At 38.4% G+C, this 26,260-nt stretch overlaps 6 protein-coding genes across 6 annotated transcripts; 3 read left to right on the plus strand and 3 right to left on the minus strand.

Moving 5' to 3' along the window:
* Positions 1-102: 102 nt before the first annotated feature.
* Positions 103-2,746, plus strand: LOC110001269 (uncharacterized). The gene is made up of 6 exons (XM_029281855.2): positions 103-313; positions 965-1,110; positions 1,485-1,549; positions 2,196-2,357; positions 2,441-2,545; positions 2,637-2,746. Exons 1-6 carry the CDS (start codon positions 200-202, stop codon positions 2,663-2,665), a joined length of 621 nt encoding a protein of 206 aa, XP_029137688.1. The 5' UTR covers positions 103-199; the 3' UTR covers positions 2,666-2,746.
* Positions 2,747-5,430: 2,684 nt separating this feature from the next.
* Positions 5,431-7,569, minus strand: LOC136177101 (uncharacterized). Its single transcript, XM_065948199.1, has 6 exons — positions 7,384-7,569; positions 7,112-7,257; positions 6,703-6,767; positions 5,821-5,982; positions 5,633-5,737; positions 5,431-5,539 (listed from the first exon to the last, which is right to left on the minus strand). The coding sequence occupies exons 1-6, from the start codon at positions 7,495-7,497 to the stop codon at positions 5,511-5,513; spliced, it is 621 nt and encodes a 206-aa protein (XP_065804271.1). The 5' UTR covers positions 7,498-7,569; the 3' UTR covers positions 5,431-5,510.
* Positions 7,570-11,582: 4,013 nt separating this feature from the next.
* LOC136177113 (uncharacterized) lies at positions 11,583-13,760 on the plus strand. The gene is made up of 6 exons (XM_065948275.1): positions 11,583-11,779; positions 11,906-12,051; positions 12,420-12,484; positions 13,205-13,366; positions 13,450-13,554; positions 13,650-13,760. The coding sequence occupies exons 1-6, from the start codon at positions 11,666-11,668 to the stop codon at positions 13,676-13,678; spliced, it is 621 nt and encodes a 206-aa protein (XP_065804347.1). The 5' UTR covers positions 11,583-11,665; the 3' UTR covers positions 13,679-13,760.
* Positions 13,761-15,345: 1,585 nt separating this feature from the next.
* LOC136177109 (uncharacterized) lies at positions 15,346-17,520 on the minus strand. Its single transcript, XM_065948236.1, has 6 exons — positions 17,327-17,520; positions 17,055-17,200; positions 16,622-16,686; positions 15,740-15,901; positions 15,552-15,656; positions 15,346-15,456 (listed from the first exon to the last, which is right to left on the minus strand). Exons 1-6 carry the CDS (start codon positions 17,438-17,440, stop codon positions 15,428-15,430), a joined length of 621 nt encoding a protein of 206 aa, XP_065804308.1. The 5' UTR covers positions 17,441-17,520; the 3' UTR covers positions 15,346-15,427.
* A 1,632-nt stretch (positions 17,521-19,152) lies between these two features.
* Positions 19,153-21,481, plus strand: LOC136177120 (uncharacterized). Its single transcript, XM_065948297.1, has 6 exons — positions 19,153-19,344; positions 19,630-19,775; positions 20,144-20,208; positions 20,929-21,090; positions 21,174-21,278; positions 21,374-21,481. Exons 1-6 carry the CDS (start codon positions 19,231-19,233, stop codon positions 21,400-21,402), a joined length of 621 nt encoding a protein of 206 aa, XP_065804369.1. The 5' UTR covers positions 19,153-19,230; the 3' UTR covers positions 21,403-21,481.
* A 2,487-nt stretch (positions 21,482-23,968) lies between these two features.
* On the minus strand, positions 23,969-26,141 carry LOC114921733 (uncharacterized). Its single transcript, XM_065948273.1, has 6 exons — positions 25,947-26,141; positions 25,675-25,820; positions 25,242-25,306; positions 24,360-24,521; positions 24,172-24,276; positions 23,969-24,076 (listed from the first exon to the last, which is right to left on the minus strand). Exons 1-6 carry the CDS (start codon positions 26,058-26,060, stop codon positions 24,048-24,050), a joined length of 621 nt encoding a protein of 206 aa, XP_065804345.1. The 5' UTR covers positions 26,061-26,141; the 3' UTR covers positions 23,969-24,047.
* Positions 26,142-26,260: the final 119 nt, after the last annotated feature.

Below are 26,260 nucleotides of genomic sequence, written 5' to 3' on the forward strand. Positions count from 1 at the left end.
AAGGAACAAAGATAATAATTATTTATTTTAAATTCCTATAATATAACGAGTCAAAAAGCCAGGACACTTGGAACTCTGCCATAAGCAACTTCTATAAAGGCTGAGTGGCTCTGTGAGGATCAGTCATTCAGCTTTGTCAGAGCTTCCTGCTTGTTGTTTTTCTTCAAGTTGTAAACTGAAGCTAACCATTTGTAGCATCATGAATCTGTTGTTCAGCAGTCTTTTCCTGGTGGCTGGGTTGTTCCTGAGCAGCTCGGCTCAAACAGTTGAGGAATGCAGACCTCTGATCACACCTCTTCCAACTTTTGAACCGGTAAGCTGCTTCTACTTCCCTCCTGGGTCTTTAGGTTAGCATTAGCATGAATGACTTTCAGCAGCTTTTTCAGTTTTGGAAATACTGATGTACTGTATAAGATTGACTACCTTGGACTCAGATACTTTGCCCAAAGATTGACATTTTCAGATGGATTCATTGTCCTTTTTCTACAGTGAGTGTGAAGCTGTGGTTTTCAATTTGAATCTATTACTAAATCTTATTCAGATCTTATTTCTCTCTGATTCAAGTCTACGTGTTAAGCAATGCTAAACATGTGCTCGTTATTAAGTAAACGTTTATTTAGAGGCTACACATAAAGGCTTTTTGCACTTCCACAACTTTTTCCTGAAAGTTCTACTGGTAAAGGATGTGTTTTTAAGAATATGTTACTGTTTCCTGTATATTACTTACGTTTAAATAACTGCAAACTACCTGCTCAATTAAAAAACAAATTTGAGGAATCTAAATATGATTTTCTGCCAAACTTTTAGAAGATGTTTGGCTTCTTTGGAATGGCTAGGGTAATATTGAAGATGAATATATGATTTGAATCATGAGCTGAAATATTACAATCTTGAGTCAGCTTTTGATACCCTGTTCTACGCCTGATAAAGGTTTGTACCTTATTGAATTTATGTTTGTCTGCAGAGTTACGGAAGGTGGATCTTCATCATGGGCTGGATTACTAGTGAACCACATAGAGAGTTGTTCAAGACAACCAAGAGCCAGTGGATTGACTTCATTAGGACATCACCAAATAACAAGAAATTTGTTCAGGATATTGGGATCAGGCAGTGAGTATCAGCAGTGCAAATATATCATATATTCATGTAAATGGATAAACATAGAGGAAAGAATCCCCCTAAAACACATTTAACAAACGTTGGTCACATTCTTGTGTCTATACTACTCCATGCTGAATTCTTAATCATCCCAACCAGATTAACTGCTCTACAGATGTTACCAAACAACACCTGGGATACATCCTTTAAGGCACATCAATTTACCTCTTGGGGGATATAGTTTTACATTGATTTGGTGAAGATGTTCTGTTGAGAACAGACTCATAACTGTTACTTTAAGCCTTCCTTGTGTTTTTTTTTTTTTTACATATTGCCTTTTCCAATGACATGTCTGAACTTGTCTTTTCTCCTTTTTTTCTTCTCAGTACTACATATTGCAAGTATGGATCACACCCTGTAACTGTTCATTCCAACCTTGCAGCTACTGACAGTAAGTCACCTGATCTGTTTTGGTTATGGAGCTTGTCAATGTTAGTTCTGTTAATCAGTGAATCTCAGTTTGTCCAAATAAAAGGCACAACAGAGAAACCGCCTCTTTCAACCTATATATACCTTATAGGTGAGAGGCTATCTCAGTTTGCCAAAATCATTATATTATATAAGAGAAACATAAATATTAAACATTGTTTTGTCAATGTAAATGTTGCTTAGTGCTGTGCTCATGGTGGAATAATGTTGGATCTTTGTAAATAATATAAAACAGTAAGGTTTAACCCTGCTCCTTTTGAAACGTGTCTTGAGATAGCATTTGTCATGAATTGGCTTTATATAAATAAAGATTAGTTGCATTATTTATTGATATCTAATGTAGAAAATGTTAGCATGATAAAAATCTGAACTTAGTTTGTCAACCTGAAGAACAATATTCCAGCATGTTAGCATTGTACCTTTGAGCACATTACCGTACTGATCATAGCATTTATCTCACTCAGCCCAACAGAGCTGCTAGCATGACTGTAAAACTATCGCAAAAACTCCTCTTCTTCTGGTCAAGTAAATGTATCAACCTTCATTTGAGTCTGGGAGCAATGTCTGCTTCAGATGTAAATGTTTTTTTTTTTCTTTTTTTCTTTTAGAGTCCAGCTTCACTTGCACGTACCATTCCCTGCCAACCTGTGAGGGATGTCTGCTCTACACTGTCGACAGCAGAACCAACAATAATTTAATCCACATTATGAACATCACTGAACCCCAAACCATTGCAGAGGTCGAAAGCTATCGGGCATTTTACCTGATGGGTAGGAACAACCAGATTCATCATAACTTCTTTGATATGTGAAACATTTCTTCATTTTAATCTATTTTACATTTCTGTTTCCAGCTAAAGAAAATCATGTCAAGCACCACGAACTGGTACATGCCATGAAGCAGGCGAGGTGTCTTGGTTTCACAGGAGAACCAGACTTCATCTATGACCCCGAGGATAGTGAGTAACCTTCAAACATGTCTGATTAAATAAATGTAGAAGTGTGATTTCTGACAGAATTTAATCAATTCATTTTTCTTTCACTTTACAGCGTTGTGTGAAAAAGGAAAAGATGTTTGAGATGAAGACGACTGACATCATATCTTTTACTGAACTAAACTGAAATTGTGGATATAAAGAATTGTGACTTGAAACATTAAAGGTGTAGCCTTCATTTTTTCCAATCTCATAAATGCATTAAGAGTGGGGATGGGGTTTATGTTAATGGACTGTTGCACACAGATGTAGTAAGGCCTAAAGCAAATTAATACTGTAATACACTTTAGCCAGCAATATTACACACACGTCAGATAAACAACAACATTTAAACGACACATAAGAGTGAACACTGATATGATCTCAAAGGTTTTTAAGTGGACCCAGAAGCAGAAAACAGGGTAGTGGTTAAAGGGGTATTTATTGAAGTGAGGCTGGTGAAGGCTGGTGAGGCTTGAATGAGAGGCTGGAGCTCATTGGTTGGAGGCACTGGGGAAAAAATAAGACAAGGGAATAATTAGTGACAGGTAATCCAAAGCACAAAAAAGTCTTACTGATACTGAACCGCCGATCTACCACCGTGTAGGCGGAAATAATCTGGCAGCTTGGGAGAGGTGAACCAGGGTATAAATGCTGCAGCCGGTGATTACAGATGACGAACAGGTGAGTGATTGCAGAGAGCTCCAGCAGCCAATAAGCCACACCCAGCCTCTGAAAGAAAAAAAAACACAAGCACCAAACCAAAAGCAGACAAGGAAAAATACACAGACATCTCCAATCACCACAGAACACAGCACAATCACACAAAAAGCTCACTTGAAAAGGTGAGTCTTTAGCAGTGATTAGACTATGGATGGGCCTGTGAAGTCTTGAATATGTGAGGAGAGTGAATTCCACAGGGAGGGTCGGCTATGGAGAAGGCTCTGTCCCCTCAGGTTCAGGGGTTTCTGAAGTCTTAACATAACGTTGGAGAGAGGAGGCATGTCAAGTTATGAGATTGCCTCCCTCTCGATCAGTCTGAATTGATTTTTTAAATCATAGAGGAACTTTAGGAATTTGAACAAAAAATTACCTTTGGCACAATTTCACATTTCAGATGTTAAGCTAACTAACAAGAATAACCGTTAAAAGCAGAGCAGTATCTAAACACAATATGACATTCTTTAACTTTAGCATTTGAAGGTACGCCTTCAGGTTGGTTTTACGATCATTAACCAGAACAGTAACATTACATGTGGTATACAAGTAAATATCTTTAAAATAAAACTGCATTCAATCAATTAATAATTATTTGTATAGAGCCAATTCATGACAAGAGTTATCTCGAGACACTTCACAAAACAGCATATGGGATAATATGCTGGAGTTCCTGTTGTCTACATTTCCTTGTTGCTGAGGTGGGGTTGGAGCAGGCCGTGCATGAATGAGGACGGCGGTGGTTGTGGGTGGTGTTAGCTGAGCGACGGGTGTTGTTGATGGCACAGTCCGATGGTGGAGGCTGGGCATCGGGTGGTGGTTGAGGGACGACACGGTCCGATGGTAGTGGCTGGGTGTCGGGGAAGTCGGTGGTAGTAGTGCCAGGTCACCTCGCTGAAGGTTGGGGGAGCTCCGTCTACTCCTACTGGGCTGCATTCATGCAATTGTTCCATATTAATATATGGATGGATGGATGAGTGATATACAAACAACCAAGCTGTCCCACTGCTTCAAAGGGCTCTGACATCGCTAAGAAAAGTGATCAATGGTTGTATGCACTTGACTCTGGGTAACCCTAATCTTGATTTGCTTTAGTTGGTTGTGAGTAACCAGTACCTTTGTCAGGGGACTAAAGTTAAACAAGACGTTTCCCTCTGTTCAGTCTCCTGGTTTGGGGTCTAGAGCCGTATTGCTCCTTCTAATTCCAACAGCGAAGTGTTTGGATCAGTCTTTTTCGCAGTGATTGTGGAATTGACGTTATATTAGCTGTATCTCTGCATCTTTTATATCTCCTTCTTCTTTTAACCAGCTGTTTCTTTTCATGTCTGTTCTCAGGTATAACACAGATTAAGTCCTGATCTTTAGGGATTCTTTCTCCTGGCTGGCTTAGATACATGTACTGTATATTAGGAAGGGGAAACTTGTCATTTTGGTGTCAATAGGCTTATTGATATGTATAGTTAAGTATCATCTGGATAACAATTCAAATGTATGGAGTATTTCCTCATAATAAGGAAAAATATACTGTACAAGGTCAATAGAATCAGTCAAAGAAATACACCTTGTGGCTCAACATGGCTAACTCCGGGTTTTCATTAACATTTGTTACAAAGTGAGATCGATCTGATAAATAGGATTAAAACCAACAAATGATAAGACTTCAAAAATTGTGAGGTGAGAAATTATTTACATAAAAACAACTGGCTGGAGAAATTTGCATAAGAGTGATGTCACTCCTTTATTATCCAAATCAAAATAAGTATCTCCAGTGGCGCCAGACAGAATGGGGACATGCGTTCCTAATCTAATTGCAAAAGGTAGTCTAGACTATTGAGTTGTTTCAATAAGATAGCTCTAAAGTGGCAGGGCTAAGGTTGGATCCTGATCTTTCTGTACCAACTAAAAGGGATAAGACAGAAATGAATTTTAACTATGGTTAGGCTATCCATTGAGAAAGTTATTTATTGTACATGTCGGATATGAGGATGCTCACAAGTTTTGTGGGACCATAATCAGCCTGAATAGCTGAGATGATCAACAACAAACACCCTGTTGCTGTTTCCACTACTCTGTGCTAGCCCCTTTTCCCTCAACCCCCCATTCCCACTCTATATATTTTTTTTTTAAATGGGAAAAAAACAAAGGCCACACACTTTTTTTTTTATATACTTTTTTTATTTTTATTTCAACAATGTTAGTTTGGTTCAGTTTAAGATACGAAATTCATTTGTCTTCATTTTTCTTTTCCTTTTTCACACAATGCTGTAAAGAGAGAAATATGAATTGATTTAGTTTTGTCTGAAATCACAAATCTCCATTTCATTATTTAATCAGACCTGTTTGAAGGTTACTCACTGTCTTTGGGGTCATAGATGAAGTCTGGTTCTCCTGTGAAACCAAGACACCTCGCCTGCTTCATGGCATGTGCCAGTTCGTGGTGCTTGATATCGTTTTCTTTAGCTGGAAACAGAAATGTAAAATAGATTAAAATGAAGAAATGTTTCAAATATTAAAGGAGTTATTTTCTTTTCTGTTCTTCTTACCCATCAGGTAAAATGCCCGATAGCTTTCGACCTCTGCAATGGTTTTTGGCTCATCAATGTTCATAATGTGGATTAAATTATTGTTGGTTCTGCTGTCGACCGTGTAGAGCAGACATCCCTCACAGGTTGGCAGGGAATGGTACGTGCAGGTGAAGTTGGACTCTAACAGGAAAAAACAAAACCATTAAATCCCAAGCAGACATTGTTTGGCTTGCTCCTAGACTGACTTGAAGGCAGATACATTTACCGGAACTGCAGAACAGTAATGTTTACGATAGTTTCAGAGTCTACAGTCATGCTAGCAGCTCTGTTGGTCTGAGAGTAATGAGCTACATGCTACAATCAGTACGGTTACATGCTCCCTGTCTAACAATGTTTTATTGTAAAAAAGTAGCATCCTGTATCATCATATGTTAAATTTTGAGTTTGTTTTGTACTTTTTCTCGTGTATTTGTTTTGTTGTTATTATTATGTTTATTAAAATGTTTGTGATGCCCATTCTTGGGCCACTGAAAATCAGCCACTGCTGTTTCATACTGCATCATATCTGACATCACATAAACCCTTCAGGTATATCAAGGCAATAGGACAATATAAACAAGGTGAGATGAATCTGAAACAGGGTCTGTCCTGGTGGACTTTGCAACATGTCCTCTGACTTTAACGTCTCCATTCATCTTTGTTCCTAAACTCTCATACAGCCAAAGGCAGAGTTTTCTAAATTAGCACCCCTACAACTAGCAGCAACAAGTCCTCAAACTTAAACCTTTTTAGGAGACAAACAGTTGGAAGATGTGTTTGACATTTTTGATTGGACAAACTCATACACTGACTAACAGGACTAACATAAGCACCAGTATGATAGCAGATCAGCAGACTTACTGTCGGTTAGTGCAGAGTTGGAATGGATAGTTACAGGGTGTGATCCGTACTTGCAATGTGTAGGACTAAAATAAAAAAGAACGGATAAAAGATCAGTTCAGACATGTCATTCAAATTCAAATATTTTGTTATGTCCTCTTATCATAGTGATGCAGAACCTGTGACCTATAAGCTTAGACCTCAACCTTGTAAGAAGAAGAATGTGGGACGACATTAGGCTGTTTTTAGCCAACATCAAATCAACATAAAGAAATAACTGCAGATGGTTGTTATAGGCTCCTTGTGTTAAGATATGTTTGATATCTAGAACATCTAATGTGTTCAAGGCAAATTCTCTCCTCCAATGCTTGCATATTTAAAAAGATATGTAACATAATTGTACAGCTGATATTGTACTGCTGATACTCACTGCCTGATCCCAATATCCTGAACAAATTGCTTGTGGTCTGGTGATGTCTGAATGAAGTCAATCCACTGGCTCTTGGTTGTCTTGAACAACTCTCTATGTGGATCACTAGTAATCCAGCCCATGATGAAGATCCACCTTCCGTAACTCTGCAGAAAAACAAAAAGTCAATGAGGTACACAAAAATATCAGTAATTAATTTCAACATAACTGAATGGTGAACTTAATTTGCATTTGGCTCAAACCTTAATCAGAGAGAATCAGAAGAGGCTTACCGGTTCAAAAGTTGGAAGAGGTGTGATCAAAGATCTGCATTCATCAACTGTTTGAGCCGAGCTGCTCAGGAACAACCCAGCCACCAGGAAAAGACTGCTGAACAACAGATTCATGATGCTACAAATGGTTAGCTTCAGTTTACAACTTGAAGAAAAACAACAAGCAGGAAGCTCTGACAAAGCAGAATGACTGATCCTCACAGAGCCACTCAGCCTTTATAGAAGTTGCTTATGGCAGAGTTCCAAGTGTCCTGGCTTTTTGAATCGTTATATTATAGGAATTTAAAATAAATAATTATTATCTTTGTTCCTTGGAGTTGGTCAGACAATATTTGACTTCAACCTTGTCTCCCTACAGTTAAAGAGGAGGTTCTAGGGTGTCCTGTGTTTGTAGGGTTCCTAAGGACACTTCAGTTTGCACATCAAACATCACAGATGTGTTGACTTTTCCTGAGGTGCCCCTAAACACAAATACAAAGAGAATATGTAGTTTAGATAGAAGATTTTTATCATCCTTCAAACAAAAACATAGGTATGTAGAAATTGTGTGAGACCTCCAACATGTAGAAATATAATGATGAAACTATTTTGTTCCTTTAGTTTGTGGATAGCAATTTCAAGTTATAAACAGTACATCACACACTAACAGATTATATTAATGGTCAACCAGAGTCCAGAAAAATTAGCAACAACAGCTAAGTGTGATAAGAGCCAGATTAGTCTAATATTAACTTTAGCAACTGTAATGATGATGAAACGGGAGGACTGATTGTGTTAATTATACAGTAGATGTTAAAGGAGATGTTAGGCTGATATTAATAGTTGTAGCAGTTAGAGTCGCAGGGGCGCATGTCAGCATGCCGTCCACACCAATGATCCAGAGGAACCAACGACACAAGGGAGCTCTGGATTCCAAATGAGAGGGGCCTGATAACTGAAGTCTCTACCTCCCATAGTAGAGACTGTAGGTACCATGAGCAGGCCTGATAACTGAAGGCTCTGCCTCCCATAGTAGAGACTGTAGGTACCATGAGCAGGACTGATAACTGAAGGCTCTGCCTCCCATAGTAGAGACTGTAGGTACCATGAGCAGGCCTGATAACTGAAGGCTCTGCCTCCCATAGTAGAGACTGTAGGTACCATGAGCAGGCCTGATAACTGAAGGCTCTGCCTCCCATAGTACATTTAGAGACTGTAGGTAAAAGTAGTCCAAAAACAATAAACAACCATTCTTACCAATTTAGTTTGCTAAAGTGGAATTACATCGTGCAGAAAATGTGTAGAGACATTTTGCGAGATTCCCAACTTTCATATTTGGACTTTGGTTGGCCATGAATATAATCTGTTAGTTTGTGGTGTGCAGTTCTGGTCATATCACTGCTCTACACACACATTATAGGTACAAAACTGTTTAATCTATCATTATTTATGTAAATGTTTTTGGTCTCCCACATTTTCTACATTATGTTTTTGTTTGAAGGATGTTAAAAACGTTTTAGTGTGAGCCAGGCTTCAGTCAGCTAACTAGCTGCTAATGAGAGGCTTGTTGGAGCTTACTTGGAGAAGTTTTATTTAATTTTAACGATACATATTCTGTGTGTATTTGTGTTTTGGGGCAGCTCAGGAAAAGTCAACACATATGTAATGTTTGATGTGCAAACTGAAGTGTCCTTAGGAATACTACAAACACAGAAGACCCTAGAACCTCCACTGTAACTGTATAAAGACAAGGATGAAGTCAAATATTGTCTGAGGCATAAAAACTGTTTCATGCAAAATGAGGTAGACAACTAGCCATGATACAACCTGTAAAGCTGCAGTGTAATTCAAATCTAAAACAAAAAACAAAGAGAAAAAACACACATATCGAACAACAAGTAAGGTACCAACCCAGGGCACCATATATCCATCCTCATAAATCCAAAACTCTGCTGTGACCGCTCCATGAAATCCGCTTACAGGTTTTTAATATAAGCCATTGCTTTAGCATGGTTGTCAAATCGAACACGTCCTCCATTCTTCGTGTAGAAATCAAGCTTAGCAGGAAAAGTCAGGGAAAACTTGATTCTTTGCTCGTGCAGCATTTTTTTGCACTGGTTGAAACATCTACGTTTGTCCTCCACCGCGTTAGAGTAATCTGGGAAGAACATAATATGATGAACTTTCCATGTAACTCTTCCTTTGTCCCGCGCCATATTCCTGATCCTCTCTTTATCTGTGTGTCTCAAGAAGCACACAATAAAATGACGTGGGGGTCTTCCATCGGGATGCGGTTGTGCAGCCGATCTGTGTGACTGTTCTATCTCAATGCTACCACTAAACTCCATTTCCAAAATTTCAGGGAGCACTGTTGCTAGAAACCCAGCTGCATCGCGACCCTCACATGCCTCAGGAAAGCCGACAATACGGAGGTTGTTTCTCCTACCGCGGTTCTCTCAATCATCAACCTTTTGCCGTAGAGCTTCAACTTCACCACGAGCCGCGGGTGGGTTGGCTTTCCACTCTTTATCTGTGTCCTCTAAGAAATCCAGCTGGCTCTCAACACTGGTCAGACGTTCAGCTAGTTCGCAAATTTTTCCCTCGGTGGAAGCCATTGTTGCTCTTATTTCGTCCAGTATCATGCTCGTCCGACATCCTCTGTAACAAGTTGTAGATCTTTGCAATGTCCGCAGCCATGCTATCAGTGCCACTAATTTCCGGGCTTGTTCGTTCAGGAGTTAGCCTCTCCACGTTAGCATCAAAGCAAGCTTTGCTTGTATTTGAAGATTTAGTTGCCTTTTTTTCACCCTGCGTACCAGTTGGAGCCATGGAGTGACTGATACTTCGGTTTTAAATAAAATACGATCTCTTTAGAGTTAATTAAATTGCAATATCACAGAGCAGAGTGAGCGACCAAAACTTCAGGCCCCATTCTTCAGTTTTATTATTTATTTTTTTCTTCCACTTTATTTTATTTTAACAGTTCATATTCTCCATGTATTTGTGTTTAGGGGCAGCTAAGGACAAGTCAACACATCCGTGATGTTTGATGTGCAAACTGAAGTGTCCTTAGGAACCCTACAAACACAGGACACCCTAGAACCTCCTGTTTAACTGGAACTCTACTATGGGAGGTAGAGCCTTCAGTTATTAGGCCTGCTCGTGGTACCTACAGTTTCTATTATGGGAGGCAGAGACTTCAGTTATCAGGCCTGTTCATGGTACCTACAGTCTCTACTATGGGAGGCAGGGCCTTCAGTTATCAGGCCTGCTCATGGTACCTCCAGTCTCTACTATGGGAGGCAGCGCCTTCAGTTATCAGGCCTGCTCATGGTACCTACAGTCTGTACTATGGGAGGCAGAGCCTTCAGTTATCAGGCCTGCTCATGGTACCTACAGTCTCTACTATGGGAGGCAGAGCCTTCAGTTATCAGGCCTGCTCATGGTACCTACAGTCTCTACTATGGGAGGTAGAGACTTCAGTTATCAGGCCCCTCTCATTTGGAATCCAGAGCTCCCTTGTCTCGTTGGTTCCTCTGGATCATTGGTGTGGACGGCATGCTGACATGCGCCCCTGCGACTCTAACTGCTACAACTATTAATATCAGCCTAACATCTCCTTTAACATCTACTGTATAATTAACACAATCAGTCCTCCCGTTTCATCATCATTACAGTTGCTAAAGTTAATATTAGACTAATCTGGCTCTTATCACACTTAGCTGTTGTTGCTAATTTTTCTGGACTCTGGTTGACCATTAATATAATCTGTTAGTGTGTGATGTACTGTTTATAACTTGACATTGCTATCCACAAACTAAAGGAACAAAATAGTTTCATCATTATATTTCTACATGTTGGAGGTCTCACACATTTTCTACATACGTATGTTTTTGTTTGAAGGATGATAAAAATCTTCTATCTAAACTACATGTTCTCTTTGTATTTGTGTTTTGGGGCACCTCAGGAAAAGTCAACACATCTGTGATGTTTGATGTGCAAACTGAAGTGTCCTTAGGAACCCTACAAACACAGGACACCCTAGAACCTCTTCTTTAACTGTAGGGAGACAAGGTTGAAGTCAAATATTGTCTGACCAACTCCAAGGAACAACGATAATAATTATTTATTTAAAATTCTGATAATATGAAGATTCAAAAAGGCAGGACACTTGGAACTCTGCCATAAGCAACTTCTATAAAGGCTGAGTGGCTCTGTGAGGATCAGTCATTCAGCTTTGTCAGAGCTTCCTGCTTGTTGTTTTTCTTCAAGTTGTAAACTGAAGCTAACCATTTGTAGCATCATGAATCTGTTGTTCAGCAGTCTTTTCCTGGTGGCTGGGTTGTTCCTGTGCAGCTCGGCTCAAACAGTTGATGAATGCAGATCTTTGATCACACCTCTTCCAACTTTTGAACCGGTAAGCCTCTTCTGATTCTCTCTGATTAAGGTTTGAGCCAAATGCAAATTACGTATAGCATTCAGTTATGTTGAAATTAATTACTGATATTTTTGTGTACCTCATTGACTTTTTGTTTTTCTGCAGAGTTACGGAAGGTGGATCTTCATCATGGGCTGGATTACTAGTGATCCACATAGAGAGTTGTTCAAGACAACCAAGAGCCAGTGGATTGACTTCATTCAGACATCACCAGACCACAAGCAATTTGTTCAGGATATTGGGATCAGGCAGTGAGTATCAGCAGTACAATATCAGCTGTACAATTACGTTACATATCTTTTTAAATATGCAAGCATTGGAGGAGAGAATTTGCCTTGAACACATTAGATGTTCTAGATATCAAACATATCTTAACACAAGCAGCCTATAACAACCATCTGCAGTTATTTCTTTATGTTGATTTGATGTTGGCTAAAAACAGCCTAATGTCGTCCCACATTCTTCTTCTTACAAGGTTGAGGTCTAAGCTTATAGGTCACAGGTTCTGCATCACTATGATAAGAGGAATGTAAACATATAGAAATCATTTTTCTAACAAAATATTTGAATTTGAATGACATGTCTGAACTGATCTTTTATCCGTTCTTTTGTATTTTAGTCCTACACATTGCAAGTACGGATCACACCCTGTAACTATCCATTCCAACTCTGCACTAACCGACAGTAAGTCTGCTGATCTGCTATCATACTGGTGCTTATGTTAGTCCTGTTAGTCAGTGTATGAGTTTGTCCAATCAAAAATGTCAAACACATCTTCCAACTGTTTGTCTCCTAAAAAGGTTTAAGTTTGAGGACTTGTTGCTGCTAGTTGTAGGGGTGCTAATTTAGAAAACTCTGCCTTTGGCTGTATGAGAGTTTAGGAACAAAGATGAATGGAGACGTTAAAGTCAGAGGACATGTTGCAAAGTCCACCAGGACAGACCCTGTTTCAGATTCATCTCACCTTGTTTATATTGTCCTATTGACTTGATATACCTGAAGGGTTTATGTGATGTCAGATATGATGCAGTATGAAACAGCAGTGGCTGATTTTCAGTGGCCCAAGAATGGGCATCACAAACATTTTAATAAACATAATAATAACAATAAAACAAATACACAAGAAAAAGTACAAAACAAACTCAAAATTTAACATATGATGATACAGGATGCTACTTTTTTACAATAAAACATTGTTAGACAGGGAGCATGTAACCGTACTGATCATAGCATGTAGCTCATTACTCTCAGACCAACAGAGCTGCTAGCATGACTGTAGACTCTGAAACTATCGTAAACATTACTGTTCTGCAGTTCCGGTAAATGTATCTGCCTTCAAGTCAGTCTAGGAGCAAGCCAAACAATGTCTGCTTGGGATTTAATGGTTTTGTTTTTTCCTGTTAGAGTCCAACTTCACCTGCACGTACCATTCCCTGCCAACCTGTGAGGGATGTCTGCTCTACACGGTCGACAGCAGAACCAACAATAATTTAATCCACATTATGAACATTGATGAGCCAAAAACCATTGCAGAGGTCGAAAGCTATCGGGCATTTTACCTGATGGGTAAGAAGAACAGAAAAGAAAATAACTCCTTTAATATTTGAAACATTTCTTCATTTTAATCTATTTTACATTTCTGTTTCCAGCTAAAGAAAACGATATCAAGCACCACGAACTGGCACATGCCATGAAGCAGGCGAGGTGTCTTGGTTTCACAGGAGAACCAGACTTCATCTATGACCCCAAAGACAGTGAGTAACCTTCAAACAGGTCCGATTAAATAATGAAATGGAGATTTGTGATTTCAAACAGAACTTAATCAATTCATTTGTCTCTCTCTTTACAGCGTTGTGTGAAAAAGGAAAAGAAAAATGAAGACAAATGAAGTCGTATCTTAAACTGAACCAAACTAACATTGTTGAAATAAAAAAAAAAATTATATAAAAAAAAATAAGTGTGTGGCCTTTGTTTTTTTCCCATTTAAAAAAATAAATACAGAGTGGGAATGGGGGGTTGAGGGAAAAGGGGCTAGCACAGAGTAGTGGAAACAGCAACAGGGTGTTTGTTGTTGAGCAGCGTTGACACATACAGCTAAAAGAGCTGATTTAGATTTTGAAAATATACTTGAGTCATATTTTATATCTCATTGTCTTCATTCAGCTCTCTGTGACAAAACCAAAAATTAGAACTAAGATGAATGAAATGAATCTGCAGCTTAAGTAATGGACTTCCTTAAGAAAGTAAAGACAAACATGTGACTTGAAACATTAAAGTTTTTTTTTCCAATCTAATAAATACATTGAAAGTGAGGATAGGGGTTGGGGGAAAGGGATTGGTGTACGCAAGTGTGGGAAGGCAAATACTTTCATGCCAACCCCCATCCTCCAACGTTCATCCACCAGGCACGACATGAACCACAACAGAGAATATAAGTACTACAAGTGGGGGGCAAAGTTAGTATCACGTCTTTTAATGTGAAGCACTTTGTGACATCTGCTCTTGCAAGTTGCTATATAAATAAACTTTACGAGTTGGAATAAATTATTCCTCTCAATTCTGCCAAATTAATTACAGACAGTCAGTACTTTGTCCACCTATTGTGATTCTTGTCTGCTAGATGTGACATTTAATCTGTCAACAACGGGAGGATAGTTATTAATAGCCATCCAAACCACTAGTAAAACTATAAATCCGAAACCTTGGCAGATTAAACATCAAATCATGCTTGTTGGTTTCCTTTGTTTGTCCACCTTTCTCGGCTACTCTCAGCTTGATACTTGTGACTTTTTAACAGATAGCAGAAAGGCACTGTTAATTATTAAAACCAAAAACGAGGCTCTTAACAAAACTCTTCTAGCTACATATTCAATCATCTCGGCGATTCAGTTTGATTATGGTCCCACAAAACTTGTGAGCATCCTCATATCCGACATGTACAATAAATAACTTTCTCAATGGATAGCCTAACCATAGTTAAAATTCATTTCTGTCTTATCCCTTTTAGTTGGTACAGAAAGATCAGGATCCAACCTTAGCCCTGCCACTTTAGAGCTATCTTATTGAAACAACTCAATAGTCTAGACTACCTTTTGCAATTAGATCAGGAACGCATGTCCCCATTCTGTCTGGCGCCACTGGAGATACTTATTTTGATTTGGATAATAAAGGAATGACATCACTCTTATGCAAATTTCTCCAGCCAGTTGTTTTTATGTAAATAATTTCTCACCTCACAATTTTTGAAGTCTTATCATTTGTTGGTTTCAATCCTATTTATCAGATCGATCTCACTTTGTAAATGTTAATGAAAACCCGGAGTTAGCCATGTTGAGCCACAAGGTGTATTTCTTTGACTGATTCTATTGACCTTGTACAGTATATTTTTCCTTATTATGAGGAAATACTCCATACATTTGAATTGTTATCCAGATGACACCAAAATGACAAGTTTCCCCTTCCTCTGTGCTAGCCCCTTTTCCCTCAACCCCCCATCTCCACTCTGTATTTATTTTTTAAATTGGAAAAAAACAAAGGCCACACACTTATTTTTTTTTTTTATATAATTTTTTTTTTTATTTCAACAATTTTAGTTTGGTTCAGTTTAAGATACGACTTCATTTGTCTTCATTTTTCTTTTCCTTTTTCACACAACGCTGTAAAAAGAGAGACAAATGAATTGATTAAGTTCTGTTTGAAATCACAAATCTCCATCTCATTATTTAATCAGACATGTTTGAAGGTTACTCACTGTCTTTGGGGTCATAGATGAAGTCTGGTTCTCCTGTGAAACCAAGACACCTCGCCTGCTTCATGGCATGTGCCAGTTCGTGGTGCTTGATATCGTTTTCTTTAGCTGGAAACAGAAATGTAAAATAGATTAAAATGAAGAAATGTTTCAAATATTAAAGGATTTATTTTCTTTTCTGTTCTTCTTACCCATGAGGTAAAATGCCCGATAGCTTTCGACCTCTGCAATGGTTTTTGGCTCATCAATGTTCATAATGTGGATTAAATTATTGTTGGTTCTGCTGTCGACCGTGTAGAGCAGACATCCCTCACAGGTTGGCAGGGAATGGTACGTGCAGGTGAAGTTGGACTCTAACAGGAAAAAACAAAACCATTAAATCCCAAGCAGACATTGTTTGGCTTGCTCCTAGACTGAATTGAAGGCAGATACATTTACCGGAACTGCAGAACAGTAATGTTTACGATAATTTCAGAGTCTACAGTCATGCTAGCAGCTCTGTTGGTCTGAGAGAAATGAGCTACATGCTAAGATCAGTACGGTTACATGCTCCCTGTCTAACAATGTTTTATTGTAAAATAGTAGCATCCTGTATCATCATATGTTAAACTTTGAGTTTGTTTTGTACTTTTTCTTGTGTATTTGTTTTATTGTTATTATTATGTTTATTAAAATGTTTGTGAGGCTCATTCTTGGGCCACTGAAAATCAGCCACTGCTGTTTTATACTGCATCATATCTGACATCACATAAACCCTTCAGGTATATCAAGGCAACAGGACAATATAAACAAGGTGAGATGAATCTGAAACAGGGTCTGTCCTGGTGGACTTTGCAACATGTCCTCTGACTTTAACGTCTTCATTCATCTTTGTTCCTAAACTCTCATACAGCCAGAGGCAGAGTTTTATAAATTAGCACCCCTACAACTAGCAGCAACAAGTCCTCAAACCTAAACCTTTTTAGGAGACAAACAGTTGGAAGATGTGTTTGACATTTTTGATTGGACAAACTCATACACTGACTAACAGGACTAACATAAGCACCAGTATGATAGCAGATCAGCAGACTTACTGTCGGTTAGTGCAGAGTTGGAATGGATAGTTACAGGGTGTGATCCGTACTTGCAATGTGTAGGACTAAAACAAAAAAGAACGGATAAAAGATCAGTTCAGACATGTCATTCATATTCAAATATTTTGTTCAAAAAAATATTTCTATATGTTTACATTCCTCTTATCATAGTGATGCAGAACCTGTGACCTATAAGCTTAGACATCAACCTTGTAAGAAGAAGAATGTGGGACGACATTGGGCTGTTTTTAGCCAACATCAAATCAACATAAAGAAATAACTGCAGATGGTTGTTATAGGCTGCTTGTGTTAAGATATGTTTGATATCTAGAACATCTAATGTGTTCAAGGCAAATTCTCTCCTCCAATGCTTGCATATTTAAAAAGTTATGTAACATAATTGTACAGCTGATATTGTACTGCTGATACTCACTGCCTGATCCCAATATCCTGAACAAATTCCTTGTGGTCTGGTGATGTCTGAATGAAGTCAATCCACTGGCTCTTGGTTGTCTTGAACAAGACTCTATGTGGTTCACTAGTAATCCAACCCATGATGAAGACCCACCTTCCGTAACTCTGCAGACAAACAAAAAGTCAATGAGGTACACAAAAATATCAGTAATTAATTTCAACAAAACTGAATGCTAAACGTAATTTGCATTTGGCTCAAACCTTAATCAGAGAGAATCAGAAGAGGCTTACCGGTTGAAAAGTTGGAAGAGGTGTGATCAAAGATCTGCATTCATCAACGGTCTGAGCGGAGCAGCTCAGGAACAACCCAGCCACCAGGAAAAGACTGCTGAGCAACAGATTCATGATGCTACAAATGGTTAGCTTCAGTTTACAACTAGAAGAAAAACAACAAGCAGGAAGCTCTGACAAAGCTGAATGACTGATCCTCACAGAGCCACTCAGCCTTTATAGAAGTTGCTTATGGCAGAGTTCCAAGTGTCCTGGCTTTTTGACTCGTTATATTATAGGAATTTAAAATAAATAATTATTATCGTTGTTCCTTGGAGTTGGTCAGACAATATTTGACTTCAACCTTGTCTCCCTACAGTTAAACAGGAGGTTCTAGGGTGTCCTGTGTTTGTAGGGTTCCTAAGGACACTTCAGTTTGCACATCAAACATCACGGATGTGTTGACTTTTCCTGAGCTGCCCCTAAACACAAATACAAAGAGAACATGTAGTTTAGATAGAAGATTTTTATCATCCTTCAAACAAAAACATACGTATGTAGAAAATGTGTGAGACTTCCAACATGTAGAAATATAATGATGAAACTATTTTGTTCCTTTAGCGTGTGGATAGCAATGTCAAGTTATAAACAGTACATCACACACTAACAGATTATATTAATGTTCAACCAGAGTCCAGAAAAATTAGCAACAACAGCTAAGTGTGATAAGAGCCAGATTAGTCTAATATTAACTTCAGCAACTGTAATGATGATGAAACGGGAGGACTGATTGTGTTAATTATACAGTAGATGTTAAAGGAGATGTTAGGCTGATATTAATAGTTGTAGCAGTTAGAGTCGCAGGGGCGCATGTCAGCATGCCGTCCACACCAATGATCCAGAGGAACCAACGACACAAGGGAGCTCTGGATTCCAAAGGAGAGGGGCCTGATAACTGAAGGCTCTACTTCCCATAGTAGAGACTGTAGGTACCATGAGCAGGCCTGATAACTGAAGGCTCTGCCTCCCATAGTACAGACTGTAGGTACCATGAGCAGGCCTGATAACTGAAGGCTCTACTTCCCATAGTAGAGACTGTAGGTACCATGAGCAGGCCTGATAACTGAAGGCTCTGCCTCCCATAGTACATTTAGAGACTGTAGGTAAAAGTAGTCCAAAAACAATAAACAACCATTCTTACCAATTTAGTGTGCTAAAGTGGAATTAGACCGTGCATAAAATGTGTAGAGACATTTTGCGAGATTCCCAACTTTCATATTTGGACTCTGGTTGGCCATGAATATAATCTGTTAGTTTGTGGTGTGCAGTTCTGGTCATATCACTGCTCTACACACACATTATAGGTACAAAACTGTTTAATCTATCATTATTTATGTAAATGTTTTCGGTATCCCACATTTTCTACATTATGTTTTTGTTTGAAGGATGTTAAAAACGTTTTAGTGTGAACCAGGCTTCAGTCAGCTAACTAGCTGCTAATGAGAGGCTTGTTGGAGCTTACTTGGAGAAGTTTTATTTAATTTTAACGATACATATTCTGTGTGTATTTGTGTTTAGGGGCAGCTAAGGACAAGTCAACACATATTTAATGTTTGATGTGCAAACTGAAGTGTCCTTAGGAACCCTACAAACACAGGACACCCTAGAACCTCCACTGTAACTGTAGGAAGACAAGGTTGAAGTCAAATATTGTCTGACCAACTCCAAGGAACAACGATAATAATTATTTATTTTAAATTCCTATAATATAACGAGTCAAAAAGGCAGGACACTTGGAACTCTGCCATAAGCAACTTCTATAAAGGCTGAGTGGCTCTGTGAGGATCAGTCATTCAGCTTTGTCAGAGCTTCCTGCTTGTTGTTTTTCTTCAAGTTGTAAACTGAAGCTAACCATTTGTAGCATCATGAATCTGTTGTTCAGCAGTCTTTTCCTGGTGGCTGGGTTGTTCCTGAGCAGCTCGGCTCAAACAGTTGAGGAATGCAGACCTCTGATCACACCTCTTCCAACTTTTGAACCGGTAAGCTGCTTCTACTTCCCTCCTGGGTCTTTAGGTTAGCATTAGCATGAATAATTTTTCGCAGGTTTTTAGGTACCTTTTTCAGTTTTGCATAATGCTGATGTATAAGATTGAATACCCTGGGCTCAGATACTTTCCCCTAAGATTGACATTTTTGACATTTGATAGTCAGTGATACCCCTGATTAAGGTTTGAGCAAATTGCAAATTAAGTTCACCATTCAGCTATGTTGAAATTAATTACTGATATTTTTGTGTACCTCATTGACTTTTTGTTTTTCTGCAGAGTTACGGAAGGTGGATCTTCATCATGGGCTGGATTACTAGTGATCCACATAGAGAGTTGTTCAAGACAACCAAGAGCCAGTGGATTGACTTCATTCAGACATCACCAGACCACAAGCAATTTGTTCAGGATATTGGGATCAGGCAGTGAGTATCAGCAGTACAATATCAGCTGTACAATTATGTTACATATCTTTTTAAATATGCAAGCATTGGAGGAGAGAATTTGCCTTGAACACATTAGATGTTCTAGATATCAAACATATCTTAACACAAGGAGCCTATAACGACCATCTGCAGTTATTTCTTTATGTTGATTTGATGTTGGCTAAAAACAGCCTAATGTCGTCCCACATTCTTCTTCTTACAAGGTTGAGGTCTAAGCTTATAGGTCACAGGTTCTGCATCACTATGATAAGAGGAATGTAAACATATAGAAATCATTTTTCTAACAAAATATTTGAATTTGAATGACATGTCTGAACTGATCTTTTATCCGTTCTTTTTTATTTTAGTCCTACACATTGCAAGTACGGATCACACCCTGTAACTATCCATTCCAACTCTGCACTAACCGACAGTAAGTCTGCTGATCTGCTATCATACTGGTGCTTATGTTAGTCCTGTTAGTCAGTGTATGAGTTTGTCCAATCAAAAATGTCAAACACATCTTCCAACTGTTTGTCTCCTAAAAAGGTTTAGGTTTGAGGACTTGTTGCTGCTAGTTGTAGGGGTGCTAATTTAGAAAACTCTGCCTTTGGCTGTATGAGAGTTTAGGAACAAAAATGAATGGAGACGTTAAAGTCAGAGGACATGTTGCAAAGTCCACCAGGACAGACCCTGTTTCAGATTCATCTCACCTTGTTTATATTGTCCTATTGCCTTGATATACCTGAAGGGTTTATGTGATGTCAGATATGATGCAGTATGAAACAGCAGTGGCTGATTTTCAGTGGCCCAAGAATGGGCATCACAAACATTTTAATAAACATAATAATAACAATAAAACAAATACACGAGAAAAAGTACAAAACAAACTCAAAATTTAACATATGATGATACAGGATGCTACTTTTTTACAATAAAACATTGTTAGACAGGGAGCATGTAACCGTACTGATTGTAGCATGTAGCTCATTACTCTCAGACCAACAGAGCTGCTAGCATGACTGTTGACTCTGAAACTATCGTAAACATTACTGTTCTGCAGTTCCGGTAAATGTATCTGCCTTCAATCCAGTCTAGGAGCAAGCCAAACAATGTCTGCTTGGGATTTAATGGTTTTGTTTTTTCCTGTTAGAGTCCAACTTCACCTGCACGTACCATTCCCTGCCAACCTGTGAGGGATGTCTGCTCTACACGGTCGACAGCAGAACCAACAATAATTTAATCCACATTATGAACATTGATGAGCCAAAAACCATTGCAGAGGTCGAAAGCTATCGGGCATTTTACCTCATGGGTAAGAAGAACAGAAAAGAAAATAACTCCTTTAATATTTGAAACATTTCTTCATTTTAATCTATTTTACATTTCTGTTTCCAGCTAAAGAAAACGATATCAAGCACCACGAACTGGCACATGCCATGAAGCAGGCGAGGTGTCTTGGTTTCACAGGAGAACCAGACTTCATCTATGACCCCAAAGACAGTGAGTAACCTTCAAACAGGTCTGATTAAATAATGAAATGGAGATTTGTGATTTCAAACAGAACTTAATCAATTCATTTGTCTCTCTCTTTACAGCGTTGTGTGAAAAAGGAAAAGAAAAATGAAGACAAATTATGTCCAATCTTTAATTGAACCAACTGAAATTGTTATAATAAAGAAATAAAAAGATTCTTAAAATATTAATGTTGTGTATTCTGATCAAAACATTGAGAGTGGAGATGGGGGGGTTAAGGGAAAAGGGGCTAGTGCATTGCAGTGGAAACGGCAACAGGATGTTTGTTATTGAGCAACGTTGACACACACAGCTAAAAAAGCTGATTTAGATTTTGAAAATCAATCAATCTATCATTATTTGTATAGCGCCAATTCATAACAAATGTTATCTCGAGATGCTTAATCAGTTATGTTACAAAACACAAATGGGATATGGGGAGATTGGATAAGATGCAGGAAGTATTTCTCCTTTGCATCCCTCATGTTCCTTTTGCCCACACTTCCATGCAACTGAGGTGGGTCAGAGCAGGATGACGGTGTAAATATTTATTCCAAATAGATAGTGAAGTGATGAGTAAATAAATGCACATAAATGTTTAAAATGATTATGAACGGATATATTGTAAGAGTGACATGAGAGGCTATACGCTAAGGGACGTAAGACTTCTGTCTAACTTATAAAAATGGAATTTGGATCTACTTTGAATTTAGGAGCTATAATCAACCCTTAATCACAGCCACAGTAGGTGTTGTCTTAATATTCATAGGTGCAGATAGGCACTCTACCTATTTTGTGAAGGCGGAAATAACTAAGAAAATATTGGTTCTACTCGTATAGCTTGGTAAAACATACTGTTGAACTTGTCAGATTGTCACAAATTCAGTTTTATAGTTGATTTCTATTTTAGATGTTCATTTGATATAGCTATACAATTTCATGATAAAGTTTATTTGAGAAAAGCAGAGCCCTGATGGCTTTTAGGAGCTCTTTAGACTAGAGTCTTAGGTGTCAACTGATCACAGCATGGCTTCAAAGAGAGAGTGGATTTGTTTCTTAGAAAGATACCAACAATAAAACCCAATGACTACAGGCCAACAAACATAAAACCCATCAGAGTTTGAGGACTTTCTTTGTAAAATCTGCCGTCAGGGTAACTCAATAAGATTTACCGGAGTTAATGTTAGGTTCCTGTGAGATAGATCTCATAGGGAAAGGGGGGAGACAGCTTTGATAGGTGTCTGAGCAGGGCAGTCTGTGAGTTAAGATCAGAGTTCTCTTCCCTGGCTGATTTGCAGGAAAGAGGGGGTCAGACCAATGTCTGAGCATCAGTCAAGGTGAAGAATATAGGCTTCTTAACGAAGATCTTATATGCGGTGGCCAGGGAGACTTTCACGACATATTCCAGACTATGGCATGTCGTTCAAAGTGTGTAGATCTTGCCTGATAAGAGTGATGTCACTCCTTTATTATCCAAATCAAAATAAGTATCTCCAGTGGCTCCAGACAGAATGGGGGCATGCGTTCCTAATCTAATTGCAAAAGGTAGTCTAGACTATTGAGTTGTTTCAATAAGATAGCTCTAAATTGGCAGGGCTAAGGTTGGATCCTGATCTTTCTGTACCAACTAAAAGGGATAAGACAGAAATGAATTTTAACTATGGTTAGGCTATCCATTGAGAAAGTTATTTATTGTACATGTCAGATATGAGGATGCTCACAAGTTTTGTGGGACCATAATCAAACTGAATCGCCGAGATGATTGAATACGTAGCTACGAGAGTTTTGTTAAGAGCCTCGTTTTTGGTTTTAACAATTAACAGTGCCTTTCTGCTGTCTGTTAAAAAGTCACAAGTATCAAGCTGAGAGTAGCCGAGAAAGGTGGACAAACAAAGGAAACCAACACGCATGATTTGATGTTTAATCTGCCAAGGTTTCGGATTTATAGTTTTACTAGTGGTTTGGATGGCTATTAATAACTATCCTCCCGTTGTTGACAGATTAAATGTCACATCTAGCAGACAAGAATCACAATAGGTGGACAAAGTACTGACTGTCTGTAATTAATTTGGCAGAATTGAGAGGAATAATTTATTCCAACTCGTAAAGTTTATTTATATAGCAACTTGCAAGAGCAGATGTCACAAAGTGCTTCACATTAAAAGACGTGATACTAACTTTGCCCCCCACTTGTAGTACTTATATTCTCTGTTGTGGTTCATGTCGTGCCTGGTGGATGAACGTTGGAGGATGGGGGTTGGCATGAAAGTATTTGCCTTCCCACACTTGCGTACACCAATCCCTTTCCCCCAACCCCTATCCTCACTTTCAATGTATTTATTAGATTGGAAAAAAAAACTTTAATGTTTCAAGTCACATGTTTGTCTTTACTTTCTTAAGGAAGTCCATTACTTAAGCTGCAGATTCATTTCATTCATCTTAGTTCTAATTTTTGGTTTTGTCACAGAGAGCTGAATGAAGACAATGAGATATAAAATATGACTCAAGTATATTTTCAAAATCTAAATCAGCTCTTTTAGCTGTATGTGTCAACGCTGCTCAACAACAAACACCCTGTTGCTGTTTCCACTACTCTGTGCTAGCCCCTTTTCCCTCAACCCCCCATTCCCACTCTATACATTTTTTTTTTAAATGGGAAAAAAACAAAGGCCACACACTTTTTTTTTTTATATACTTTTTTTTTTTTATTTCAACAATGTTAGTTTGGTTCAGTTTAAGATACGACTTCATTTGTCTTCATTTTTCTTTTCCTTTTTCACACAACGCTGTAAAGAGAGAGACAAATGAATTGATTAAGTTCTGTTTGAAATCACAAATCTCCATTTCATTATTTAATCGGACCTGTTTGAAGGTTACTCACTGTCTTTGGGGTCATAGATGAAGTCTGGTTCTCCTGTGAAACCAAGACACCTCGCCTGCTTCATGGCATGTGCCAGTTCGTGGTGCTTGATATCGTTTTCTTTAGCTGGAAACAGAAATGTAAAATAGATTAAAATGAAGAAATGTTTCAAATATTAAAGGAGTTATTTTCTTTTCTGTTCTTCTTACCCATGAGGTAAAATGCCCGATAGCTTTCAACCTCTGCAATGGTTTTTGGCTCATCAATGTTCATAATGTGGATTAAATTATTGTTGGTTCTGCTGTCGACCGTGTAGAGCAGACATCCCTCACAGGTTGGCAGGGAATGGTACGTGCAGGTGAAGTTGGACTCTAACAGGAAAAAACAAAACCATTAAATCCCAAGCAGACATTGTTTGGCTTGCTCCTAGACTGACTTGAAGGCAGATACATTTACCGGAACTGCAGAACAGTAATGTTTACGATAGTTTCAGAGTCTACAGTCATGCTAGCAGCTCTGTTGGTCTGAGAGTAATGAGCTACATGCTACAATCAGTACGGTTACATACTCCCTGTCTAACAATGTTTTATTGTAAAAAAGTAGCATCCTGTATCATCATATGTTAAATTTTGAGTTTGTTTTGTACTTTTTCTTGTGTATTTGTTTTATTGTTATTATTATGTTTATTAAAATGTTTGTGAGGCCCATTCTTGGGCCACTGAAAATCAGCCACTGCTGTTTCATACTGCATCATATCTGACATCACATAAACCCTTCAGGTATATCAAGGCAATAGGACAATATAAACAAGGTGAGATGAATCTGAAACAGGGTCTGTCCTGGTGGACTTTGCAACATGTCCTCTGACTTTAACGTCTCCATTCATCTTTGTTCCTAAACTCTCATACAGCCAAAGGCAGAGTTTTCTAAATTAGCACCCCTACAACTAGCAGCAACAAGTCCTCAAACCTAAACCTTTTTAGGAGACAAACAGTTGGAAAATGTGTTTGACATTTTTGATTGGACAAACTCATACACTGACTAACAGGACTAACATAAGCACCAGTATGATAGCAGATCAGCAGACTTACTGTCGGTTAGTGCAGAGTTGGAATGGATAGTTACAGGGTGTGATCCGTACTTGCAATGTGTAGGACTAAAATAAAAAAGAACGGATAAAAGATCAGTTCAGACATGTCATTCAAATTCAAATATTTTGTTAGAAAAATGATTTCTATATGTTTACATTCCTCTTATCATAGTGATGCAGAACCTGTGACCTATAAGCTTAGACCTCAACCTTGTAAGAAGAAGAATGTGGGACGACATTAGGCTGTTTTTAGCCAACATCAAATCAACATAAAGAAATAACTGCAGATGGTTGTTATAGGCTGCTTGTGTTAAGATATGTTTGATATCTAGAACATCTAATGTGTTCAAGGCAAATTCTCTCCTCCAATGCTTGCATATTTAAAAAGATATGTAACGTAATTGTACAGCTGATATTGTACTGCTGATACTCACTGCCTGATCCCAATATCCTGAACAAATTGCTTGTGGTCTGGTGATGTCTGAATGAAGTCAATCCACTGGCTCTTGGTTGTCTTGAACAACTCTCTATGTGGATCACTAGTAATCCAGCCCATGATGAAGATCCACCTTCCGTAACTCTGCAGAAAAACAAAAAGTCAATGAGGTACACAAAAATATCAGTAATTAATTTCAGCATAACTGAATGGTGAACTTAATTTGCATTTGGCTCAAACCTTAATCAGAGAGAATCAGAAGAGGCTTACCGGTTGAAAAGTTGGAAGAGGTGTGATCAAAGATCTGCATTCATCAACTGTTTGAGCCGAGCTGCTCAGGAACAACCCAGCCACCAGGAAAAGACTGCTGAACAACAGATTCATGATGCTACAAATGGTTAGCTTCAGTTTACAACTTGAAGAAAAACAACAAGCAGGAAGCTCTGACAAAGCTGAATGACTGATCCTCACAGAGCCACTCAGCCTTTATAGAAGTTGCTTATGGCAGAGTTCCAAGTGTCCTGGCTTTTTGAATCGTTATATTATAGGAATTTAAAATAAATAATTATTATCTTTGTTCCTTG

Source organism: Labrus bergylta, chromosome 19 (assembly GCF_963930695.1).
Source record: "Labrus bergylta chromosome 19, fLabBer1.1, whole genome shotgun sequence".
NCBI lineage: Eukaryota > Metazoa > Chordata > Actinopteri > Labriformes > Labridae > Labrus > Labrus bergylta.